At 42.8% G+C, this 23,036-nt stretch overlaps 1 protein-coding gene across 4 annotated transcripts in view; it reads right to left on the bottom strand.

Annotated features, from left to right (window-relative positions):
- The window catches only part of BRF1 (BRF1 RNA polymerase III transcription initiation factor subunit), a 219,292-nt gene that overhangs the window by 160,991 nt on the left and 35,265 nt on the right, over positions 1-23,036 (bottom strand). For all 4 annotated transcript variants that reach the window (XM_039534921.1, XM_039534922.1, XM_039534923.1 and 1 more), the window contains exon 3: positions 7,653-7,826. In XM_039534921.1, the coding sequence (XP_039390855.1) occupies positions 7,653-7,826 (174 nt within the window). The remainder of the gene's footprint in view (positions 1-7,652; positions 7,827-23,036) is intronic.

Below are 23,036 nucleotides of genomic sequence, written 5' to 3'. Positions count from 1 at the left end.
TTTAAGATTTCTAAATATTAAAAAGTATATTGAACTATGTTTTAACACCCTGGCAAGGATCTATTTAAAGCCTACAGATATTAAAAATAAATCTAGAGCCTAATTATCAGGCATGCTGAGCAGCCATTGAATTCAGTAGTTGTTACGGGTACTCAGCAATTGGCTTTTAATTAACCTGCAAGGACACGCTGTGTCACATTCTTGGAATGTAAGCTCTTCCAGGCAGGGACCATTTTTTGTTGTTTGTATAGTGCCCACACAACAGTTACTTGAACTCTGTTTAACTACACACTAACACAATACAAATAAATAATACCACCTCAGTTGTGCTGTGGTGTGAATCCACAGCAGCTACAGAGACTTCAGTGAAGCTACTCTAGATTTCCCGTGGTGCACCAGAGAGCACAATCTGCTCTTTTGTTTGTAGTGTTTCCTCTTTATCAATCCAGGGACTGTCGAGTTATTTTGTTCTTTGCTGGCAGAAAAAAGACTAACCATTGATGAGACTTATGTACACCGAATCCCTTCGTAACAAAGCCTACATTTCTCAGCAGTAGTCAGGCCAGTAAACACCAATACTGTACTAGGAAAAGAATTGTTCATAGACCAAAAACACTACAACTGCATCCTGCACCCATAAAATGAAAAACAGTTCTGGAATAAAGTTACGAGAGAGGATTAATTTGACCTTCACTCCCCAGTATCTTCAACGAGTGGGGGAAAGCAAAAACCAAAACACTGAAGCCAGATAAATCTGATCTCTCTGACAGGGCATTCATCACTATTGTTTTCCCTTAATTTGCTGCAGATATTTTGTTCAATACCACATGATGGAAAGTTCACATTTTCAGCCACCCGGATGCCACCATACTGCCAAAAAACCGTGGCCCAATTCTGTACCACTGGATCAATGACAATTTTGCCATTGGAATGGGAGCAGGACCCAGTCCATAATTTGAACCTTATATTGATAATACCAGTAATTTAAGAAGTTTCTATCCTGAGTTAATGACAATTTAGCAGTGCAACAGCCTTCTGATATGTATAATTTTTAAGCAAAATATTAGTACTTTTTAAAAACAATTTTTCCTGCTTCTTTGAAAACTATTAACTCTAGAGATCAGCATCCTTATGTGAATGTCCAGGATGCTGTACCACACATAGTAAATTGGTCAGTTACTAGTATTACACTTGCAGCAGCTTTTCCCTCCCCTTATGATTTGACCAATGACACCAGAACAACATCCATAACTGGCAGTTAGCACAAGGCTTTAAACAGGGAGATCACAATCTGACATTATAGCCTATGACAAAATATTGTTTCCCCTTTAATTGTTTTAATGCACAGAAGTCTAATAAATTTATGATGCAAAATAATGGAAAGCTGAAACAACCCCTGAAACAGCAATTATTGTCCTGCTGTAGCATAATAATCCACAAGGGGAAAAATTTTCAAGGGACAAATCACTTAAGTAGAGGACCTAAGGGCCATAACCTCCCAGGTGCTGAACACTTCTGTTCATTCAGGTTCATCTTTGGAAATTTTCTTTTTAGAAGGGAAATTAAAAAGGCGCTGTAAGTAATCTTAAATGCACCAGAATATGCACATTTGCCAGTGACACTAGAATGTGGTTTCATCATCTATCTCAGTGTTTTCCTCCTTCTTTCTGCTCCTTCCCTATATGACTTACTATAGGTATTGTGACATTATGCCCCACATTCTTCATAGAAATATGCTTATGATATGAATATGGCATAACTAAGATGTATTTTATGCAAGACGAGTCATATGAGATATCACTGAAAAGGTTATGATTTACTGAATGTGATTATCCTATTTGTATGCGTGTATCATTTCTGTATCTGAAGTTAGGAATATGGACTATGTATCAATTACAAAACAGCTTGCACCTGGGGAACGCCCACCAGACAGTAGGCAATCAGCCTGGATGGGCCATTAGGAAGGACAAAAGGACTTTGAAGATACTAATCTCCCTCCTTCCCAAGAAGTTTCCTGGGATGCTGCTTTAACACAGGGTCAGGTGATCATGTCACTTGATACTGTATATCATTTTGGACTTCTGGTATTTTTCCACTGGAAGAGGGTGGTGGTCAAACTGGGAAACAAAGGATTCCTGCCATATGCAAATCCTATTTAAGGCTGGGAAGTGAGTTAATCTTGGCGCTTCTCCACTGCCTTCCCACCCAAGAAGGAAGACTGCTGAAAACACCTGAAGAAACTAAGGGGTTGGGGGGGAGGCAAGAAAGGTCAGCCTGTGAAAGGAATACCTGGAGATTTAAGCCACAAGCAGTGCAGTTTACCTTCGAAAAACTCTGCAACCTACATAAAACAACATTTAGGGTGAGAAACTACTATTTGTAGCCAGCTTCTTTAATGTGTTAAGCCTGGTTTGTGTTTGTTTTATTTGCTCAGTAATCTGCTTTAATCTGTTTGCTATAATCACTTAAAATCTACCTTTTGTAGTTAATAAATTTATTTTTTGGTTATTCTAAAACCCAATTTGTGAAATTCATAACTGGGGGCAGGGGGAAGCTGTGCATATCTTCCTCCACATTGAGGGAGGGAGCAAATTTCATGAATTTTATATCAATCTCTATACAGCGCAAGACAATACAATTTTGGGTTTACACTCCAGAGCGTGTCGCACCTGAGTGCTGGGTAATTCCCCGAGCTGAGTCTTCCCACACAGAGCTGATTGCAGACGCTGTGTGATTCTAAAGCTCTGTGTGTGTCCGTGTGTGTGCGCACGTGCGTGTGTGCAGCAGGACAGAGTGAGGGAGTCCAGGCTGGTGGAATGGGCAGGCTCAGTGGGACCCCAATACACCGGTGGCACCACAGAAGGGGAATCCAAACCATCACAATATGTCTATACTTATACCGCAAAGGTGGCACCACAGAAGTGCTTTGGTATAGGCACTACCTACGCTGATGGGAAGGGTTTTCCCAGAGGCATAGGTAATCCACCTCCCCAAGAAGCGGTAGCTAGGTCAACAGAAGAATTTTTCCATTGACTCAGTGCTGTCCACCTGGGGTTAGGTTGGCATAGCTACATCTCTTATGGGTAGGGATTTTTCACACCAAGAGATATAGCCATGCCAATGTAAGTTCCCAGGGTAATTCAGCCCTGTGTCAGAGTTCTCACTACACGCAGCCAGAACTGGGGCAGGGCAGACATTGCTCCATCTGGTCTCATGGAACTTAACAGAAAAAGTGAACAGAAGCACAAGATGCAGAACCCTCCCTCTCCTATGGAGCTACGCTACCAGCAAGCTCATTGGGGGCCAGAGCTACAACTGAAATATGGGACCTCTGTAAGGATAGGCTTGGGGTCAACTTTACTGCAGTGGGGAATAGCCCACCCCCAATCCACATCAACAGGACAACACAGGCATCTCCACAAGAGAATTCTTGCAGAGATTCCCCATTAAGTCACCTCGTATAGTTAAAAGCTTCAGGAAGAGATAATGTGGGCCATATTTACTGTTCTATAATAGACTGGGATTTGTCTGTAACAAAGCACATGTTTTTCTCAAGAAAACTAATTTAATTTAAAAAATGGGAAGAGACATTTTAAAAACAAAAAGAGAACACCCCCACTTTATGTACCATCCACCCTACAAAAGTTATTCAAAAAACAGGAGGATGGAAATAGTAAACAAAATATTGCATCATTTGCAAAAGTTTTCATGTACAACAAAAAGGATTACCAATTAAATGAAATATCCCTTGATTAAAACACATTAATATTCCACCTGGAAAATACTATTCAAGCCTCTGTTTTTGAATGACCTCTGGGCCAAGTACAGATCACAGACTAACCAGTAAGTCAATCGAAAACCAAGTCTGACTCTTCCAAAGCTCTCTCCTGGGAACTGTAGCAACAGTTAAAAAGCTCTTTGTTTCCATTCAACCCAATACGTAGGGGTGGAAAAGCTTTTCAAAACATTAAAGAGAAACAAGTGAGGTCTGTTACCGTTCCAAGAAGCAAATTAAGGTCTAAATTCTGAGACTGTCAAGCACCCGCAACTTCCATTAAAGTCAGTGGATGCTGGCTGTGCTCAGCACCCCTCAGGATTTGGCTCTAATGGCAGGATAACCAGTTTTTCCAGAATTCACTGCTTTGGAACTTTTAAAACCATTACCGCCTTTTTGTCTATTTGTTATGTTATGTTTTTATAGCTCACAGCAATAATGTAAATACATTTTAGAGGGATATTATAATACAAGTTCCTGCAAGCAGTTCATGAATGCTGCTGAAGTACAGTTCCCAGGTTTAACTAATAACTAGCAAGCCACTTTTCCTTTACAAATATTAGTATGGAAAAGGAATAATGTTAAAAAAATATTTTAAAAAGGGCCATAATCGCTGTATTGAAGCTTTGCATATCCAGTGAGAAAAGAAATTCAAACACTGAAAAATAGAACAATGAATCAAGGTGATCTGGGATAAAATCTTACCCATTTTGATAAATTCACCCAGGAGCTACACAGAATAGTTTTAGTTTGGATTATTTCAAGTGTTATAGATTTGTTTGCTAAATTGTTACTTAAAAACTGCATTATACTACGTGAATCTAAAAGTTACTCTAATTAACTAAATAAATAATAAAGGAAAATTACATGTGTGGCATACCAAGGAGAACTGGAATCTAGTCCGCTATAACTCACATTGTACCATTAGATCTGGCCTGGATTTTCCTAGAACGTCATCCCATAGGCTGGTTGATCACATATTTGTACAGAGATGACAGGTATATTATAGAAGATGTAAGCTAATAAGTAGGCCATAAGAGAGAGACACTCTCTTTTCCATCAACTTAAACCTAACATGGCCAAAACTGAACTCTTCCTTTCCTCCCAAACTGACCCTACTCCCTCAATCTGTCACTGCTGACAACACCAACATGCACCTTGCCACCCAGACCCATAATTTGGTCCAGACTTCATCTCCCCTGACCATCACATCAAGGTTTTGTTCAAATCTTTGTTTCTTCCTCCTAATATTTCTAAGACACTACCTTCCTTGTGAAGGGAGTGATGGGAAAGGGTTAATATGAGGCCAATTAACCCATCTGCAAAATCTGGCAGATGGGACAAGCCTAATTAGAAATAAAGCCCAGGGCTTGTTTCCATAAAAAGCTGAGTGAACCCAATTGAGGAAAGGAGACCGGGAGGAGACGAAGTAGAGAGTTCCCCTTCTCTGGGAAGCAGTATGTAAGATGACTGAGAAGGATAGTACAACAGAGCTAACAGGCTACTGCCCAGGTAAGCTGCAAGCCTAAGTGGAGCCAGGTGCCCTGAGGCGTTGTAGCCTGCCTGTACCCCTGAGTAAGGGAAGGAGGATTCCAGGCTATGGGATTGATTGAGGCACAGAAGCCTCTGCTTAGGTAGGAAAACAGTATACAGTAGCAGAGGCATGCCTATGATGAGATGGTTGCTCACTGAACCCATCTGGAATGAAGGTTTGGTTAGTATCCATTTCTGTAAATGACTCTGTGGGACAGAACTCTGCAAAGTGGTCTGTCTGGAAAGCCAGGACACTCCTGTGGCCGGAGTAGGACAAAGGACAGTGAGGGAAACCGAGGCAAAAGTTGCTGCAGCACCACAGCCAGCCAGGAAGGGGTGTGTTGAGGTGGCAACTTTGCCACCCCCTCATATCTCTAACATTGTAACTTGCTCCCCATCTATTCTATCTAGCCCTCCCATAATCCCTCCACTTCTACATATGAAATTCAAGCTTCTCAGCCTTACCTTCTGAACCATTAGCAGCTTTTTTTACTTCCTATATATCCATTCTATCCTCTCACCTCCTGCCTTCTAGGCACCGCTAACGACAATAACCTCATCTGCCCATTTGTCCATGGTCTTCAGCCAAAATAGTCAATGATGACTGGTGATTTTGGGTACCCAACTTCAAGATGGGTGTCCAACAATTTCTTTAAAAAAAACCACATACCTCTTTAAGGTGTCTGGAGTTGGGCAGACAAAAATTGAGGCACCCAGTCATCCATCACTTTTGAAAATCTTGCCTGGGTGCCTTCTTCCATGCCATTCATATCAGCAGAATGTCCTCCCTGAACTGATCCTTAAAACCTTCTCCTCCAAATTAATCCTGAATAAATCTCTTCTTCTATGATGACTATACGAAATTGGCAATCTGACAATGGACAGATTAAACACAATTTGAAACCAACAATCTGTCCAAGGGGGAAAAAATCTAAAAAGGAATATAAATATTGCACATTTTGATGGTACCGCTCGTCCCTCAGCCATCACACTTTGCCTGTCTGTGTGGGACTGTGCGTTTTTCGCCCTCGAGTGTATATCATTACTTTGTTAGTACAGTGCCCTCTCCTGCTCCCTTCATCGGCTTCTTGTCCTCCTAGTGTAAAGCTTTTGGGGGCATGGCTGCCTCTTATTATGCATTTATACAGTGCCAGACACAGTGTGCCCCTGACCTAAACTGGGACCACAAATATAACAGAACAAGAATAATCTACACCACCCTTAAATGGACGTAATCTCAGAATTAACAATATATGTATTTATGCCTTTTCCAAGGTGCATTACAAACATTCAAATATTCAAGTTTCAAAACAAAAGGTTAGATATGGATGGGGGAGGCGGAGGGAAGAGAGGAGAGAAATGGTTAATTTTATGTACTGGTACCAGACTTTATTCTCAACTGCAAGCTGCAGTTTTTGAAACAAAAGAAGTTAATGGCTTGGCAAAAGGCAGACATTTTATACACCAGAACCTGAACTCATTCTTTCAAGGCAGACCGTTCTGATCTATAGAGATTTTCAGTACTGTTGAAATCTTAGTATCACTTTAGTTACCGAATGAATGTTTACATAACAGATTTAAAAAAACACACCACATGGATAATTGAGCCATATGGCCACACACACTACCACCTCTGAGGATCCAGATGTCATGGTAACCACAAGAGGAAAGAGTAGCTTGCGATGTTGAAGTAAAAAGATTGAGTGTCTGTAGGGGCTTATTCACCCTAGTGTTTTATAGTGGATTAACACATAGGAAGTTATCTTAATTTAAAGAAAAAACAGACATAAATGTAGGTATTTGTGAAGTGTCAATTACTGCAGTATATTTTGCATACAACTTCATATCACAAATGGAAACACTTTCAAGATGGATGTTTTAAACTTAGCTATTTTTTGTTTTGTTTTCAAGTGCAATCAACAATTTGTTACACAGACAATTACAGCACTCAGCACTACAACATGCTTTCTTGCTTATCGCAGCCATACTATTAACAAAATTTTGTACTTTTTAAGATACCACTCTACCATCAAGAAAAATGTTAGCATCATCATTAGGTAGTTTCACTTCACAACTGTAAAATATCACTTTTTCAAATGTCAGAAAAGGCTGAGACAACACTTGCAACATTTTAATGAATGCTGGCTTTAAAGTGATAGTACAGAATCAAAGTTTATGGGTTTTTAACTAACCTAAGTCTAACAGGATGTTTAACTTTCTGAAAGTGGAATTTTATTAGCATCACAGGAACAGTGATTTTTCAAGTTTTCGAATCTCTGAAGTGTTTTACCTACCGATCCAAAAAAAAGAACAACCTTTGTTTTGCTCAAAAGCGAAAGGATACGAGGCGTTCCTTCTGTTCTACACACCAAGTAGAGACATGCAGCAATTACATGAGTCATCTTTCTCCCACGGGTTAAGTGCTTGCTCACCGCCATCTTGAAAAAGTTAAAGGCAGTATCAAGACAATGCTGGTTGAGTTGCAACTGGTTTCCCAAGTGATGAATTTGACGTTTCCCTAAGAAAAGAGAGAGAAAAAACTCTTAAAACAATTTTGTAATTAATTCACTTTTTAACAAAAGGACCAAACTTAAGAAAAACTTTGCTTAGGAATTCAAATTACTTGGCATTTTGTTGCAGAAGGATGTCTTTTAATAAAACACAGAAAGACTAAGAAGGCATATAATAGAGTAAGTTATTTTCAACACAGAACAATTTCTTAGATCTTGTAGCTCCATGGAGATTATGCCTTACGTTTTCAAATGTGTCCACTATTTTTGGGCACTCAATTTGAGACAGTTAGACTGATTTTCAGAGGGGACCCAGCATCCCACTGAAGTCAACCAGAGTTTTGGTGCTCAGCACCTCTGGGGGGTGGAGGGGAAAAAAATCAGGGCCTAGATCTCAATTTGGGCAGAACTGAGGCAACCACATTAGTAAACATCAAAAACTTAGATCCATCCTTCTTCATTTGGCTGAGATAGCATCCAAAGTGTGCTAGACACTTTTCCAAACACCACTTTAATTGCAAACAAATTATACATTTTGTGGCAATTCGCCCAAAACTGATGAAGTATGTGGCTCCCCTTAACACACCAAAACCACAAGGAAAGGAGCTTATGGGGCTTATCTCAAAGCTTATTCATAGTTGTCTCTGATAGGGCAGAACTTCCTTCCTCTGAACATATTCAGAGAAGAGGCTTCATTTAAGGTTTAGCTGCCAGACTATGTTGATTCAGAAAAACAAATGTACATGTCTTCTAAGGTGAAGGCACTTTAGATGAGTCATGATAGGAAGTGGTACAGCTGCTAAGACAGATATGGAAAGCAAGGTCCAGCCCTCTCTCAAAGCTCTAGCTATGGGAAACCATGCCAAGAAGGGAACGTGAAGCTGACTTGGTGGAAAAGATGGGAGAAGTCATGATGAAAAGTATTGGGTTCACTAACAATCAATGGGTCAGGCAGTAACACACACAAAAAAACACCACCACTTTAGTTCAGTACACCAGAGAGATGTTTCCACTACATGTTCTTACAGGAAACATGAATCCATTAATTTCACAGAATTGTTACAAACTTGTAAGCATATTTGATGAGGTGAGTATAAAATTTTCCATTTGGCTTATCCAGAGTTTTTCAGTTAAGGCAACAGACCAGTGACAACATCATAATTGTCACAAAAATAACATCTGTAATGCTTTACTTTGGCACCTACTAATTAGGCCCTTCCTACATAAGCACCACTAACAATGTGTTAAGGGACATGCATATTATCTGAAAAACCTTTAAGTCAACAAAAAAAATTCTGACTTGGTGCCTGTAAAGACACTCCCAGAAATCTAAAGGTTCAGTGTAACTCATCCCAAGCAGAAAATTGCACAAAAATAGAGAACCACAGAATTATGTCAACCTCACCTCTGCACAAATAGGAGTTATGTGCACTCATCAACCCATAGCTGTTCTAGGCAATTATGCCTCATCCCATTTGTGTATTAGACAGGAAGCAAGACATCACGCACACAACTTTCAAACAAGGGCGATAAAAGTTTTGAAGGGGAGGGAGGACAGGTTTCATCTTCAAAGTTTTTTCAGAGATCTATTAAATAAGGTATTTGGGGGCTGATCCAAAGCTCACTGAAATTAATGGGAGTTTTTCCAAGAATTTCAGGTCCTTGGTAGCCAAAAAATTTCAAATATAGTCTTCTCCCAAAATTAATCTGCTGGCTTACATCTCCTCTCTTCCCCTTCATTGTTTTTTCTCCATAACCTGCACCCTTCCAATAAAACATCCTCTATTTCTACCAGAGACTTCTCGTTCCTCCTTGTTTCCATCTTGCCCTTTTATTCAGGGATCTGCTTTAAACGCCTCCCATTCTACAAGCCCATCATATCAACAAGCTTGCTTGTGTCTAAGAATTGTATATGACTCCCTCTGAAAAACACTGATGCCTGAAGTAGTCCCAAGAGACAATTATTTAGGTGCTGCTCTTCTCCAGGAGCTGAGTGCAATGCCTCTATGGAGCTCCATGCCCAGGTTGATACTGGGGTAATTAAGAAATAAAAATATACTGGAGACCCAACTGATTTTCAAATAATATTAATATTAATATTGTTAAATAAGGAAATGTAGCAACTGTACAAGCGAGTGTTTGGAGTGTGCAAGACACTGATCTGGAAAGACAACCCATTTGGGAAAGGTGATCTTTCACTGAGCACTCTATTCAATAATCTTTGTGGGTCTAGTGGAAGATTTAATTCTACGTGCTAGCATTTCTTCAGATTGCTTTTGCACATTTTGTTGATAGTCCACAACATAGGAAAGTAAGATGCTAGAGCAAGAATATTGCAGCACTGCAATCCACCATCAAAAGGACCGATTTCACTCAATGTAGAAAACCTAGAACAAGGAGGAGAATCTTGGAGAGTGGCTACAACTCTTTATGCTGGAGATGCCCTTGCCCCCACCTATAGCACAGGAGGTGGAAGTGTTCATCTGTTTACATTGTGATCAAGCCCTCAAACGTGTGTATTAACATTTTGCAATCAGTTTCCTATTTCATTATATACAACGAGAGATAAGTCATCTTCAATGAAAAACAAAACACCATATACCCACAAAACTAGTAAATTCCATTTCCCTGGTAAAGATCATATGAGGCTGATATAATTTAAAGCAGTTTGGGAACACGATTGTTTCTGGTTGATTTATCAACAGCAAGAAGTTCACAGTTACCACCAAGCAAGTAAAAAATTTCAGACTCTCCATCTAACTTGCTCTTCATTTCAAAGAGGTGGCTTGATGTTTTCTTGGCCTCGCTATTTACATGCAAGGACTCTGCCAACTTAAGCAATGTTAGTTCACCTCTGCCCTTTAATGCTACTTCTTTGGACAGTATTTCCCAAAATACTAACCGCCAAATCCAATAGCTTTAATGGTAGGAAAATAAATTAAAATCACACAGAAATTGGGCCCATTCTCTACACAGGTCTTTAATCACGACAATCACATTGATCAATGCAGTTCTTTCCCTCGCTTTCTGTACAGGTTGTGCCCATTTTAAACTTCAGTTTCAGTTAAGATGGGGCACGACAGTCGGCAATTAGGCTTCTAGATTCTTATAAGGGAACACAAAGCATCTTGTATTCCTTTTAGCTCCTTCCTATATGCCAAGACTGAAGCATCTTCACTTAAAGATAACTATCAAGAACAAACCTTAACTACTAAATCTTGTTGTTGCCCTAACACACCAGTGCTGACTAATGTGTTTTGCCTATCTTCCATTCCATTCCGTCTACCTCACCAGTGTGATAACTTCCAGGGCTGTAACATGTAACTCTGAATTTGATTTGTTACTAATACTATAGCAATTCTAACTTTTCACTTCTGAAAGGCAGGTGCCTGTAACCACCTAACTAGGGCATAAGAAAAGAATCTGCTGTGACAAATTTTCTAGTCCATGCCCTCATTGCCACAAGCACAAACAAATGAAGTATGAATAGCAATTCGTCAGTGGATAAATATATATGGAGGGGAAGGCTCGAAAAGACATCCAATGAAGCCAAAATAAATACTTTCTAGACCAACAAACTAAACTCAGTACTTAATACCACAGTAAATAATTGGTTGGAGAAAGGAAGATAAATACACTACCTCCTTGTGGACTCGCTGCCTGAAGGCTGAGTACAAGGCATAAACTGGCTATAGTGCTTTGTAAAAATATGCAAACACCCCCTGGTGGTTCTCCTTACCCAAAGATGCTGCTACAGCTCTAGTGGAGTGGGTTATGATTTTATAAGGACAACGTACTCAATTCTTTGTAGGACTGGTAAATATACAATTTAAACCCCATAAGCAGGCCTATGAAGGTGGTTACAAAAAATCTGAGCTTGATGCAAAGTTGAAGCAGGAGCTAGTGGATTCAAAGAGGGGGGTGGAGATGTTCTGAATGACAGGCAAAGATGCTCATTGGTTTGAGCATTGGCCTGCTAAATCCAGGGTTGTGAGTTCAATCCTTGAGGGGGCCATTTAGGGAACCGGGGTAAAAATCTGTCTGGGGAGTGGTCCTACTTTGAGCAGGGGGTTGGACTAGATGACCTCCTGAGGTCCCTTCCAACCTTGATATTCTATGATTCTGTGCTACTGGCATCATTTTCTATGGACTGGAGGTGGAAAATATGGATGTCCAGAAGGCCTTAAGAGGAGTAATTACAGCAGATGAGGAGGAGGAGGACCTGGCACTAGACTTTTCAACATTTGAAATAAAAGGACAGAATTTAAGACACTGCCTTGGTATGTGGGGCAAGGAAGGGGGAGGAGTCAAAGACAACTCCCAGGATATGAATTTGAGTGCTGCGGAGGAAGGTGATTGATGGTGAGGGTAGAAAAGCAGTTTGATTTTGGTCACATCAAGATTTAACAGAACTTGTTAGCTCCATTTCTTTTTTTTAAAAATATTCATTAATTTATTCAGACAGGTGAAGAAAAAATAAAGGGAGAGAAAGAGGACACTGAAGGGGAAGGAGAGAAAGGAAAAGGTGGAGTGGTGCACAGTGTGTGGACTGTGAGGAAAAGAGGGAGGAGGTTGGATGATACAATCAATAAGTAGATGGAAAATAACATCCAGAGTTCAAACAGTAAAAAGTAGCCTAATACTAAGCGCTGCAAAGGGAGAGAGAGTGAGACCCATCCCTGGGCCTCTTCCTGCTCCACTGCTGCATCTTCCAGCCCTTGATGGGGAAATCCCTGCTACTTCTATGTCTTGATGCTCTGCTGATGCTGTTTACTCAAACTAAGCTGTGTTAATCAGAATTTGTAAACTCAACTGTAAAAGGTTGATTGATTGCTCTATAATTCAAACTAATTTAGGTTGTTCATGATTAATTTTGAAAGCACATTTTTAACAGAAGTTGTGTTGTCTGTTATTTTTTCACCCAAGAAGATTCTACTGCTGAGATAAAATTAATACGTGTTTAATCCTTAAACAGTTGAAAGGCTGTCTTGCTCGTGAGAAGTGTGAACACACATTTATCTTTAATGAAAGGTATTCCTTAGCTATCTGGCATTAAAGGAGTACAAAGAAAAAAATCACTCCAAGCACTTCAAGACAGAGCTATTGATCATAACAGTGCATTGTTCTTCACTCCTTATCAAAGCTTATTTATGCTCGGTTTTAATCTCTCTGTTTTGTTTGGACAGTGTTTTTACATCAAATCACATTTATAGTCACATTTTTAAATGGCATAATGATTCTTTGTGATTTCTACAATGCATGTCTACCATTTATAAGTCAGTTGTTACCTTTCCCACAACAGATGGCACATTACTGCCGATCTGCACACTTACTCCATCACCCATCTACGTCACTTCTAGATTGTTCTAGGCAGAGGAGATTTGCTTATGACTAGTGATCTCACAGTTTTAGAAAGGATTGCTTTTTCCCATGATTTTAAAGATATTTTTCGGCCATACCAAAAACGTCAGAACTTGCTCTACAGAAGTTATAAACCACATTGCAGTTAACAAAAAATAAATTTCATAAATCAGCAAACTGAAGAAAATTCAGAGTTACAGCCCATTGCCCATAGATAATTTTCCCAGGCAAGTGACATAAAATTCTGCAGAATGTGAACTTCTGTTTCATATTAAACACTAAAAGCTATGTTTCTCTGTTACGTAAAACCTTTCAATATAAACCAAGTACAAATTGATGCAGTGGCGTCTGTCTGCTAGCAGTCAGCTCCAGTGACTCTGCAGATGGTAAGAGGTTTTCTAAACTGCCGCAGAGTGAAAACAAACAAGAGCCTTGTCAGCTTTCAGTGTTCTTCAGAATCCTGTGGGCATCAGTGAAACTGAAAAGAATCCTGTTAATGACATTCTGCAGCAGCTTGGGAAACCAGGAACAGTAGCAGAGGAGCCAGGCATTGGAGTTATACAAAGAGGAACTACAAACTGATGCTGGAGAAGGGATAGAGCAACAAAAACATCCCCCATTGCAGCAGCTATATAGTTGAGACAGAGATAGATATATACACTCGGTATCTCAGCAGCCATGAGCCTAGAGGGAAGAGAGTAACAGCTACCCCTCCAATCAAGCTCACAGAAACCATGGGTCTTCAGATTTATCAGATACTTACTAGATGGAGGCTGATATGAAAGATGAAGAAGCCTCTGAGCAGGATCCAGGGAAAAACACCCTGGCACATAAGAATGGCCATCCTGGATCAGACCAATGGTCCAGTATCTTGTCTCTGACAGTGGCCAGTGCTTCAGAGGGAGTGAACAGAACAGGGCATCTAGCCCAGTATCCTGTCTTCTGACAGCGGCAAGTGCCAGACACTTCAGAGTGAATGAACAGAACGAGGCAATTATCAAGTGATCCATCCCATCATCCAGCCCCAGCTTCTGGCAGTCAGAGGTGTAGGGATGCCCAGGGCATAGGGTTGCATCCCTGACCATCTTGGTTAATATCCACTGATCTGTCTATCCTCCGCGAACTGATCTAATTCTTTTTGAATGACAGTCAATGTGATGCACTTGCAAAAAAAAAGGTTAATATCATTCTGGGGTGTATTAACAGGAGTGTCATACGTAAGGCACAGGAGGTAATGGTCCCACTCTACTCAGCACGGTGAGGGTTGAGCTGGAATACTGTATCCAGTTCTGGGTGCCACACTTTAAGAAAAATGTGGACAAATTGGAGGGAGTCCAGAGAAAAGCAACAAAAATAATAAAACCTTTAGAAAATCTGACCTACTAGGAAAGGTTTAAAAAGTAAGCATGTTTAAGTCTTAAGAAAAGAAAACTGAGGGGGAATCTGATAGTCTTCAAATATGTTAAGGGCTGTTATAAAGAGGATGTTTTCCTCCATATCCACTGAAGGTAGGACAAGTAGTAGTGGGCTTAATCTGCAGCAAGGGTGATCTACACTGATATTAGGAAAAGCTTTCTATTGATAGTAAAGCTCTGGAATAGGTTTCCAAAAGAGGTTGTGGAATCCCAATCATTGGAGGTTCTTAAGAACAAGTTAGACAAACACCAGTTAGGGATGGGTCTAGGTTTACTTGGTCCTGCTTCAGTGCAGGGGGCTAAACATAATGACTGAAAGGCTCCTTCTAGACCTACATTTCTATGATTCTAAGATAAGGTGGGTGAGGAGGCAGAAAACATAATGGGGAGGGGGGGGGAATAAATTGTTGAGAAGAAGAAAAGACAGTTATTGAAAACTACACAAGAAGAGAGAAACATTATCTACAATGGAAAGGAAAATAACAGAAAAGTGAAGGGAAGCCAGGAAGGAAAAGGAGGTATAACAAAAGTAAGATGTCTAAAGTTTAATACAGATTTAAAACATTTTATATATAAAAGATGATTGACAGCAGTGCCCAGCTGTTCTATTCCTTCACACAGAAGAGGGCTGGTGGCACAAAACTTGGTCCTGAAGGTAGGAGGTGTCAGGTAATTTTTCTTGAAGCCCTAATTAAAGAATTTAACTCTGTCCTTAATTAATCACCTTCCAACTGGATATTGCAGTTACAGATGTTACATATGAATTTCACTACATGTAGACAATGGAAAAAGTTAACGACTGAGCTTCAGCCTCCACATTTAAATGTCCGTTCTTTTAACTGTTAGTCTTAGATTAAAAATAAATTCAAGCTAAATTGCAATGAGTCTTGGCTGTAAAATGATGTGAATCAGTTATGTTTGTTAGAGAGCTTATTCCTTCATTCTCACACTTCCCTGGTCCTTCTCGCATGAACAGAGAGCAACAATACCCAAAGTCCGAAGGTGCAAACAATTTGATGTTTATTGGGGTGAACTTCCAGCAAGCTTAAATCCAAGCTCCTTTTTCCTTTTTTTCAAACCCCAACTTACTTCCTGTTTGTCCCTAATTTATACAGTAATATTTTTAGCTATACATTAACCAATCATTCTACTAAAATTTACCTAACCAATCCTAACATATTGTAACATGATTAGCTAACCAATTATATCCCTGAGAACTAACAATACAGAAGTGAGGATTTCAGAACTACGTCTATACAGACATAAGGGTTTTACAAGTACATCTATACAGACATAAGGGTTCTCCAGCTGTGTCTATTGATAAGTGAGCTCTTACCAGACAGAAAACTATCAAACTAAATTTCCTTTTACATGTTCTAGGCTCTTCCCTTTCTCTGGAGGTGATAGATCAGATCACCTTCCTAACAGCCCCAGATTGCCTTTTTTCAATATGACTAAACAGGGCCTCAGACTGTCACAGTGAGAGAAGGCCCTTACACAGACAGAATCAAAATCATTGTCTTTCTTTTATACCTCTATAACTAGCTAAGTGATAAGAATACACAGGCCAGGCAGGCTTGAATATCTATATCCTAACAATGTAATTTATCAAACCAGTCTTGAATGCTATCTGTTGCTGCTTTGAAATGAAAATTTATGCTTAAAGAGTGTCTCTCATATTTCAGCAGAATTACCATTCCAAAATTTCTTCAGATTTTCAGACTGCCCAAGTAAAGATTTCTTAAAATGTAATATGAAACCTATGTACTTCAACATGGCTGGTGTGCCCCTGACAGAAAATAGTGTTAGCACATTTATATGGGTAATGTCTGTCTGAATATGAATATATATTTAATCCTTGCCATTCATTTGAATCTACTCTGGGAGGAAGGATTTCTTTATTCTTCCCTTACAGTCCTAATCTAGCTAACAAAAAACAGAAAAACAAACATAAGAACATAAAAACAGCCATACTGGGTTAGACCAAAGGTCCATCTAGTCCAGTATCCTGTCTTCCGACAGTGGCAAATGCCAGGTGCCCCAGAGGGAATGAACAGAACAGGTAATCATGAAGTGATACATCCCCTGTCACCCATTCCCAACTTCTGGCAAACAGAGGCTAGGGACACCAGCCCTCCCATCCTGGCTAATAGCCATTGATGGACCTATCCTCCATGAACTTTTCTAGTTCTTTTTTGAACACTGTTATAGTCTTGGCCTTCACAACATTCTCTGGCAAAGAGTTCCACAGGCTGACTGTGTGTTGTGTGAAGAAATACTTCGTTTGTTTTAAATCTGCTGCCTATTAATTTCATTCGGTGACCCCAAGTTCTTGTGTTATGAGAAGGAGTAAATAACACTTCCTTATTTACTATCTCCACGCCAGTCATGATTTTATAGACCTCTATGCTATCCCCCCGTAGTAGTCTGTTTTCCAAGATGAAAAGCCCCAATCTTATTCATCTCTCCTCATACAGAAGCTGTTCTATACCCCAAATCATTCTGGTTGCCCTTTTCTGAACCTTTTCCAATTCCAATATCTTTTTTGAGATAGGGCAACCACATCTGCATGCAGTATTCAAGATGTGGGCATATGATACTGCCTTTATATAAATCCATGGTATTTTCTGTCTTATTATCTATCCCTTTCTTAATAATTCCCAACATCGTTAGTCTTTTTGACTGCCACTGCCTCTGATGTTGTCAGAGAACTATCCACAATGACTCCAAGATCTCTCTCGAGTGGTAACAGCAAATTTAGACTCCATCATTTTATGTGTATCATTGGGATTATGTTTTCCAATGTGCGTTACTTTGCATTTATCAACACTGAATTTCATCTGCCATTCTGTTGCCCAGTCACCCAGTTTTGAGAGATCCCTTTGTAGCGCTTCGCAGTCTGCTTTGGACTTAACTATCTTGAGTAGTTTAGTATCATCCTCAAGCTGCCGCCAGGGAGCGGGGTCCGGGACTTGCCCCGCTCCGGCGCTCCAGCTGGGGGCTTGCCCCACTCCGTACGTGCTGTGGCTCCACACAGCTCCTGGAAGCAGCGGCATGTCCCCCCCCTCCAGCTCCTATGGGTAGGGGCAGCCAAGGGGCTTCGCACACTGCCCCCTCCCCAAGCGCCGCCCCCGCAGCTCCTTTTGGCCAGGAACCATGACCAATGGGAGCTGCAGGGGTGGCGCCTGAGGACGGGGCAGCATGCAGAGCTGCCTGGCTGCACCTCCGTGTAGGAACCGGATGGGGGACATGCTGCTGCTTCTGGGAGCTGCTTGAGGTAAGTGCCACCTGGAGCCTACACCCCAACCCCAGCTCTGATCCCCCTCCTGCCCTCCAAACCCCTTGGTCCCAGGCCAGCGCACCCTCCTGTACCCCCAACCCCTCATCCCCAGCCCCGCTCCAGAGCCCATACCCCCAACCGTACCCCTCACCCCGCCCCTGGACCCCAACCCCCCTGCTCCAGCCCAGAGCCCCCTCCTGCACCCTGAACTCCTAATTTCTGGCCCCACCCCAGAGCCCTCATCCCTTCCCATGCCCCAACCGCGAATTTTGTGAGCATTTGTGGCCTACCATACAATTTCTATACCCAGATGTGGCCCTTGGGCCAAAAAGTTTGCCCATCCCTGAATTAGGCCCTATAAATTTAACTTTTACCTCAGTAAAATATGGAACATTAAGAAAAGGAGGAAAAAAAATCCCTGAATTTTTAGGGGATAATGAAACAAGCTATAAGAAAGTATAAACATGAGTGTATGACTAGGGATTGATGATGTAAAATTAAAGGAATAAGCAAGCACAATATTAGGAAAACCTTCCTTTACAATAAAACCTACTGGACAGCATAATAATCTCCTAAGGAAAGTGGTGGAAACCCCCATTGCTTGGGACATCTGAATCCTAACATAATACCACATGAAAAAAACATGCAATGTGGAACAATTCGATATTGGTAGGAAGACAGGCTAGATGGCTCCATTTGGTAAACAGCTATGATTTTATGAAATTTTAAATATTTCAACAAACCTTAACATCTATAAATGCTAGACGGTCTCCAACTATTAAAAGTATTCTGTATGACTGATACATACAGAATAGGAAAAATTATCAGGTTATGTGAAAATTTCCTTTCTTTGAGTAGTAAGGTCCACAGATCCATTACAATAAGTACAGTATTTCAGCCTGCTTTCAGACTGATGGTGGAACAAGCCTTCAGATTGTGAACTCTGAGCCCGCCTCCAAGGACACTGCTCATGTTGATTCCATTCTAGATGACTCACAAGCAAGCATTCAAAGAAGAAAAAATAGTTACCTATCTTTCCTAATGTTGTTCTTCGAGATGTGTTGCTCATGTCCATTCCATTACCTGCCCTAGTGAAGCCAGCATCATCCCGGACCTGCTCGGTAAGCACGTAGTTGGGACGAAGCAGGTCCAAGATGGGTCTGAGGCCTCCTTTTGCTTTTGGGATTAGGAAATAACGGGAGTATAATCCTTTCCCCAACATGTCCCGAGGGACCTCCTCCACTGCCCCGAGACACAGGAGGTTTTCGACCTCCTGGACCAGCAATTACTCATGAGAAGGGTCCCTGAAGAGGGACTGAAAAAAGGGGAGGGGAGGGAGGGCCGGCTACAGACTGCAGAGTATAGACTGAAGAAATCGTGTCCAAGTGATACAGGACCAGGCTGACTGGAAAGGGTGGAGGTGGTTGAGGAAGGAGAGGGATGGATCCAGTAGATTGACTGGGGCATAGTCCTCGGGGGCACCCTCAAAACGGCTCCTTCTGGCTTCCCCGGTTTCTGGGAGTCTTTAAGGCCATGGAGTCTCGAGTCCGTGAGCTCGAAGAACCCTGCCCCGTCAAATGGGAGATCCTGAATAGTGGCCTGACACAGCCGGAGGACTACTACCATGAGCTGTGTCTCATGGCCACCCGCAGATGCGACCACCCTGGCTGCCAAATCAGTAGTATCCCAGGCCATTTGAAGGACTCCCCTGGCCACTGCCATGCCTTCGTCCATCAGAGCAGCAACTCCTGGGCATGATCCTGTGGGAGAACCTCCTTAAACGTATTCAACAAGTCCCACAGATTAAAATTATATCTGCCCAACAGGGCCTGGTGATTCGACACCCTAAATTGAAGGCTGGCCATCAAACTTTTCTGCCAAATAAATCGATTCTTTTGGCATCCTTATTTTTGGGGGTGCAACTAAGTTGGCCCTGTCTGTCCCTTGCATTCACTGCAGACACGACCAGTGATGCCCCTTGGGGTCGTATACAGGTATTCAAACCCTTTCACGGGGACGTAATATTTCTTTTCTGCTTTCTTGAAAGTTGGCGGAATAGAAGAGGGGGTTTGCCACAATGACTTGGCAATCTTGAGGACCCCTGGGTGGACAGGCAACGCGACCCGGGCGGGGGTGGTAGCCAAAATAATGTTGAAGAGGTCATCATCCTCCTCTGCAACCTCTTCAGTCTGTAAGTTTAACTTTGCAGCCACCCTTTTAAGAAGGGCCTGGTGCTCCTTAATGTTGTCTAGAGGACGACAACGATGACTGCATCGCCTGTGGGGGAGCGTGTTCCCCTTCTTTGTCCAGGGAGAGATCCCTACATGCCAGGGTCTGGTGCACTGCCCCCACAACAGATTCAGCACCGCATTCCAACTGCAGCGTCACGGCCAGTTTGTCCGAGGCAGCCAGGGAGGGCTGGTGGAAGTACAGGACCAGCATCACCGGCACTCCCCAAGGGTTCCACAGGAGGTTCCACTGGGAGGGCCACTGCCCTTGCTGTGATGTAGCTGTGGTGGGTGCTGCACTGGTCTCCCTCATTGGTGGTGAATCCCCCCTTTGAGGCGAAGGGCTGAACTCTCGGTCCGTCTCGGACCACTGTCCTTCCGGCAACCACAGTGGAGCCATTAAAGCCTGAGTCTGCCAGCTGACTCTGATTGACGACCGGCGGGGGCGAGTAATGACACCTGCTGGAGGAATGGTACTGGGGGGGACCAGGACCGGTGCCATGACAATTAACGGTCCCTCCTGTCGGGGACCGATGTCTGGGAGACTGCCTGAAGCCAGGGCCTTGGTGACCTGCGGCCGGAAGCTCGCCGGTACCAGCGGTACAGAGACCGGTGCTTTGATTCCGGTGTCCCATGCCTAGTAGGTGGGGAGCATGTCGAGAACCTGGGTCTATCTGGAGAGCCAGGATAAAGTGCCGGGGTCCGAGGTTGCAGAGATGGAGATCTCCAGTCCAGTGACCGGGGGTGCTCCACTGTCTTATGCGGCTGCACCATGATAAGCTTGCCCTTCCAGTGCCGGGGTCTTAGCTGAGTCCGCCACCTGGTGCGGCGCCTGCAGTGCCGGTCGGCTCACTTGGTCTTTAGCCACTGGGACCACTTCGGGCAGGGGCGGCTCTAGAAATTGGGCTGCCCCAAGCAGCGCGGAGCGCTGCGCCGCCCTTCCCCGGTCCCGCGGCGGGTCCCCTCTTCCCGCGGCTCCGGTTGAGCTCCTGCCGGCATGCCTGCGGCAGGTCCACCGGAGCCCGGGACGAGCGGACCTGCCGCAGTCGCGCCTGCGGAGCTCAACCGGAGCCGCGGGAAGACGGGACCCGCCGCAGTCATGCCTGCGGCAGGTCCGCTCGTCCCGGGCTCCGGTGGACCTGCCGCAGGCATGCCGGCGGGAGCTCCACCGGAGCCAAATGCCGCCCCCCCGGGAAACGGCCGCCCCAAGCGCCTGCTTGGCGCGCTGGTGCCTAGAGCCGCCCCTGACTTCGGGTACCAATGGCCCTAGAAGAGGCTGGGGACCCCTGCCATTTCCTGGAATCGGGGGTGGATCTTGCTGGGCTGGGGGGGGGGGGGTCTGACTTCAGCAGTACCCCCGTGAAGCCCCAAGTGGGTGCATGGCCTGACACAGGCCTTTGCCCCAAGTTCCCTTGTTTTTCAGTGCCAGGGGGCTCTTTTTCTTTTGCCACTTCTTTAGCACCGGTGAGGGGGAATGGTGCTGGGCAGAACCTGGTGAGGTGGTGTGCTCCGCATCAAAGGCGAAGTACTCGGTGTGGGGTCCACAGTGGAGGGCTCCAACACAGGGCAAAGTGCAGCCTCTAGGAGGCGGGCCCTCAATTGGATATCCTGCTCCTTCTCTGCTCGAGGTGAAAAGTTTTTACAGATCCAACACTTATCTTTCCTATGAGATTCCCCCAAACACTTCAGGCAGCTGTCATGGGGATCACTGACAGCGGGAGAGCTCGAGGACGAAATCCCAGCTGGGACTCTAAGTACACTAACCTAACTCTACTAAAGGCTAACTAACTACCTACAAACTATGCACAGATAAAAGAACAAAAGGCTATAAAGAACTGCTAATGCTCTTGCGATCTGCAAGACAAGGCACTCCAACCAACCATCATGGGCGGTAAGAAGGAACTGAGAGAGCATAGGGCCGGTGGCACCTAATATACAGATGCATGAGCACGGCACTCAAGGGGGTGCCGCAGCCAACCCTACAGATACCACTAAGGCAGAAATCCCAACATCTGTGCATGTGGGCGCACACGCATCTAGAATGGAATCAACATGAGCAAGCACTCAAAGAGCAAGATCATCCTCTAAATATGGATATCCAGAATTAATTAAATTATTTATCCTCCATAGTCCCCAGGGCTGTAAGGCATGGAGAAGACTTCTGCTGAAAATCAGTACTAGCTAAAGACGGGATGACCAATATGTAGAAGTATTGGTTAATTTACATATTGATGGCCATGTGGTCGCCTACCAGAGCTCATTGCAGAGATGAGGACTCCTCTGTGCTGAGATTGTAAGTGCTCCTAAGGTCTGGACTTTGCTTGACAGAAGGAAGAACCTTTACTGAATTTACTTTGGGAATAAATCCTATGATAGTTGTGAGAACAATTTGTCTGAATTAAACATATAATAATGGATATCATTAGAGAAAGCTCCCATCTTCATACAATTGTCAGATTGGAGATAGCCATGATTAAAGTCTAGTGTAATGGATGGATATAGGAAGATAACTTACTGGGGTGAATTGGGGAGCATTATAAGGACCATTATGAGGCTCCAAGGTGGTGCTCTATGACCTTGTGGGCTGGAATCAGGGTATTTGTCTCAAGGAAGCATTTAATGTGAGTATTTGTATAAACCTTCCTTTTCTTTTTCTCCAGATTAATCATGAAAATCATTCAGGCTTATTAACATAATAGAACTTTTTAGGGAATCGCCTATTTTAATATAATTATATAACTTGCTTTGTGGTATTCTCTGTTAATTATTTTTTTCCTTTTAAGGATTCTCATTGCTTCAACTTTTCTTATATTCCAACTCAGAAGAAGCCTCTTTCGGTTGAAAATGTTAGCCAAAAAAATGCTGCCAGTTGACTGATGATGATTATATAAATCAATCACCTTTAGCTTTTTTATTTTCGTAAGTTACAGGCCA

Source organism: Mauremys reevesii, linkage group 4 (assembly GCF_016161935.1).
Source record: "Mauremys reevesii isolate NIE-2019 linkage group 4, ASM1616193v1, whole genome shotgun sequence".
NCBI classification, from domain to species: domain Eukaryota; kingdom Metazoa; phylum Chordata; order Testudines; family Geoemydidae; genus Mauremys; species Mauremys reevesii.
The sequence above is the reverse complement of the archived record's forward strand: the minus strand, read 5'-3'. Positions and strand labels throughout refer to the sequence as shown.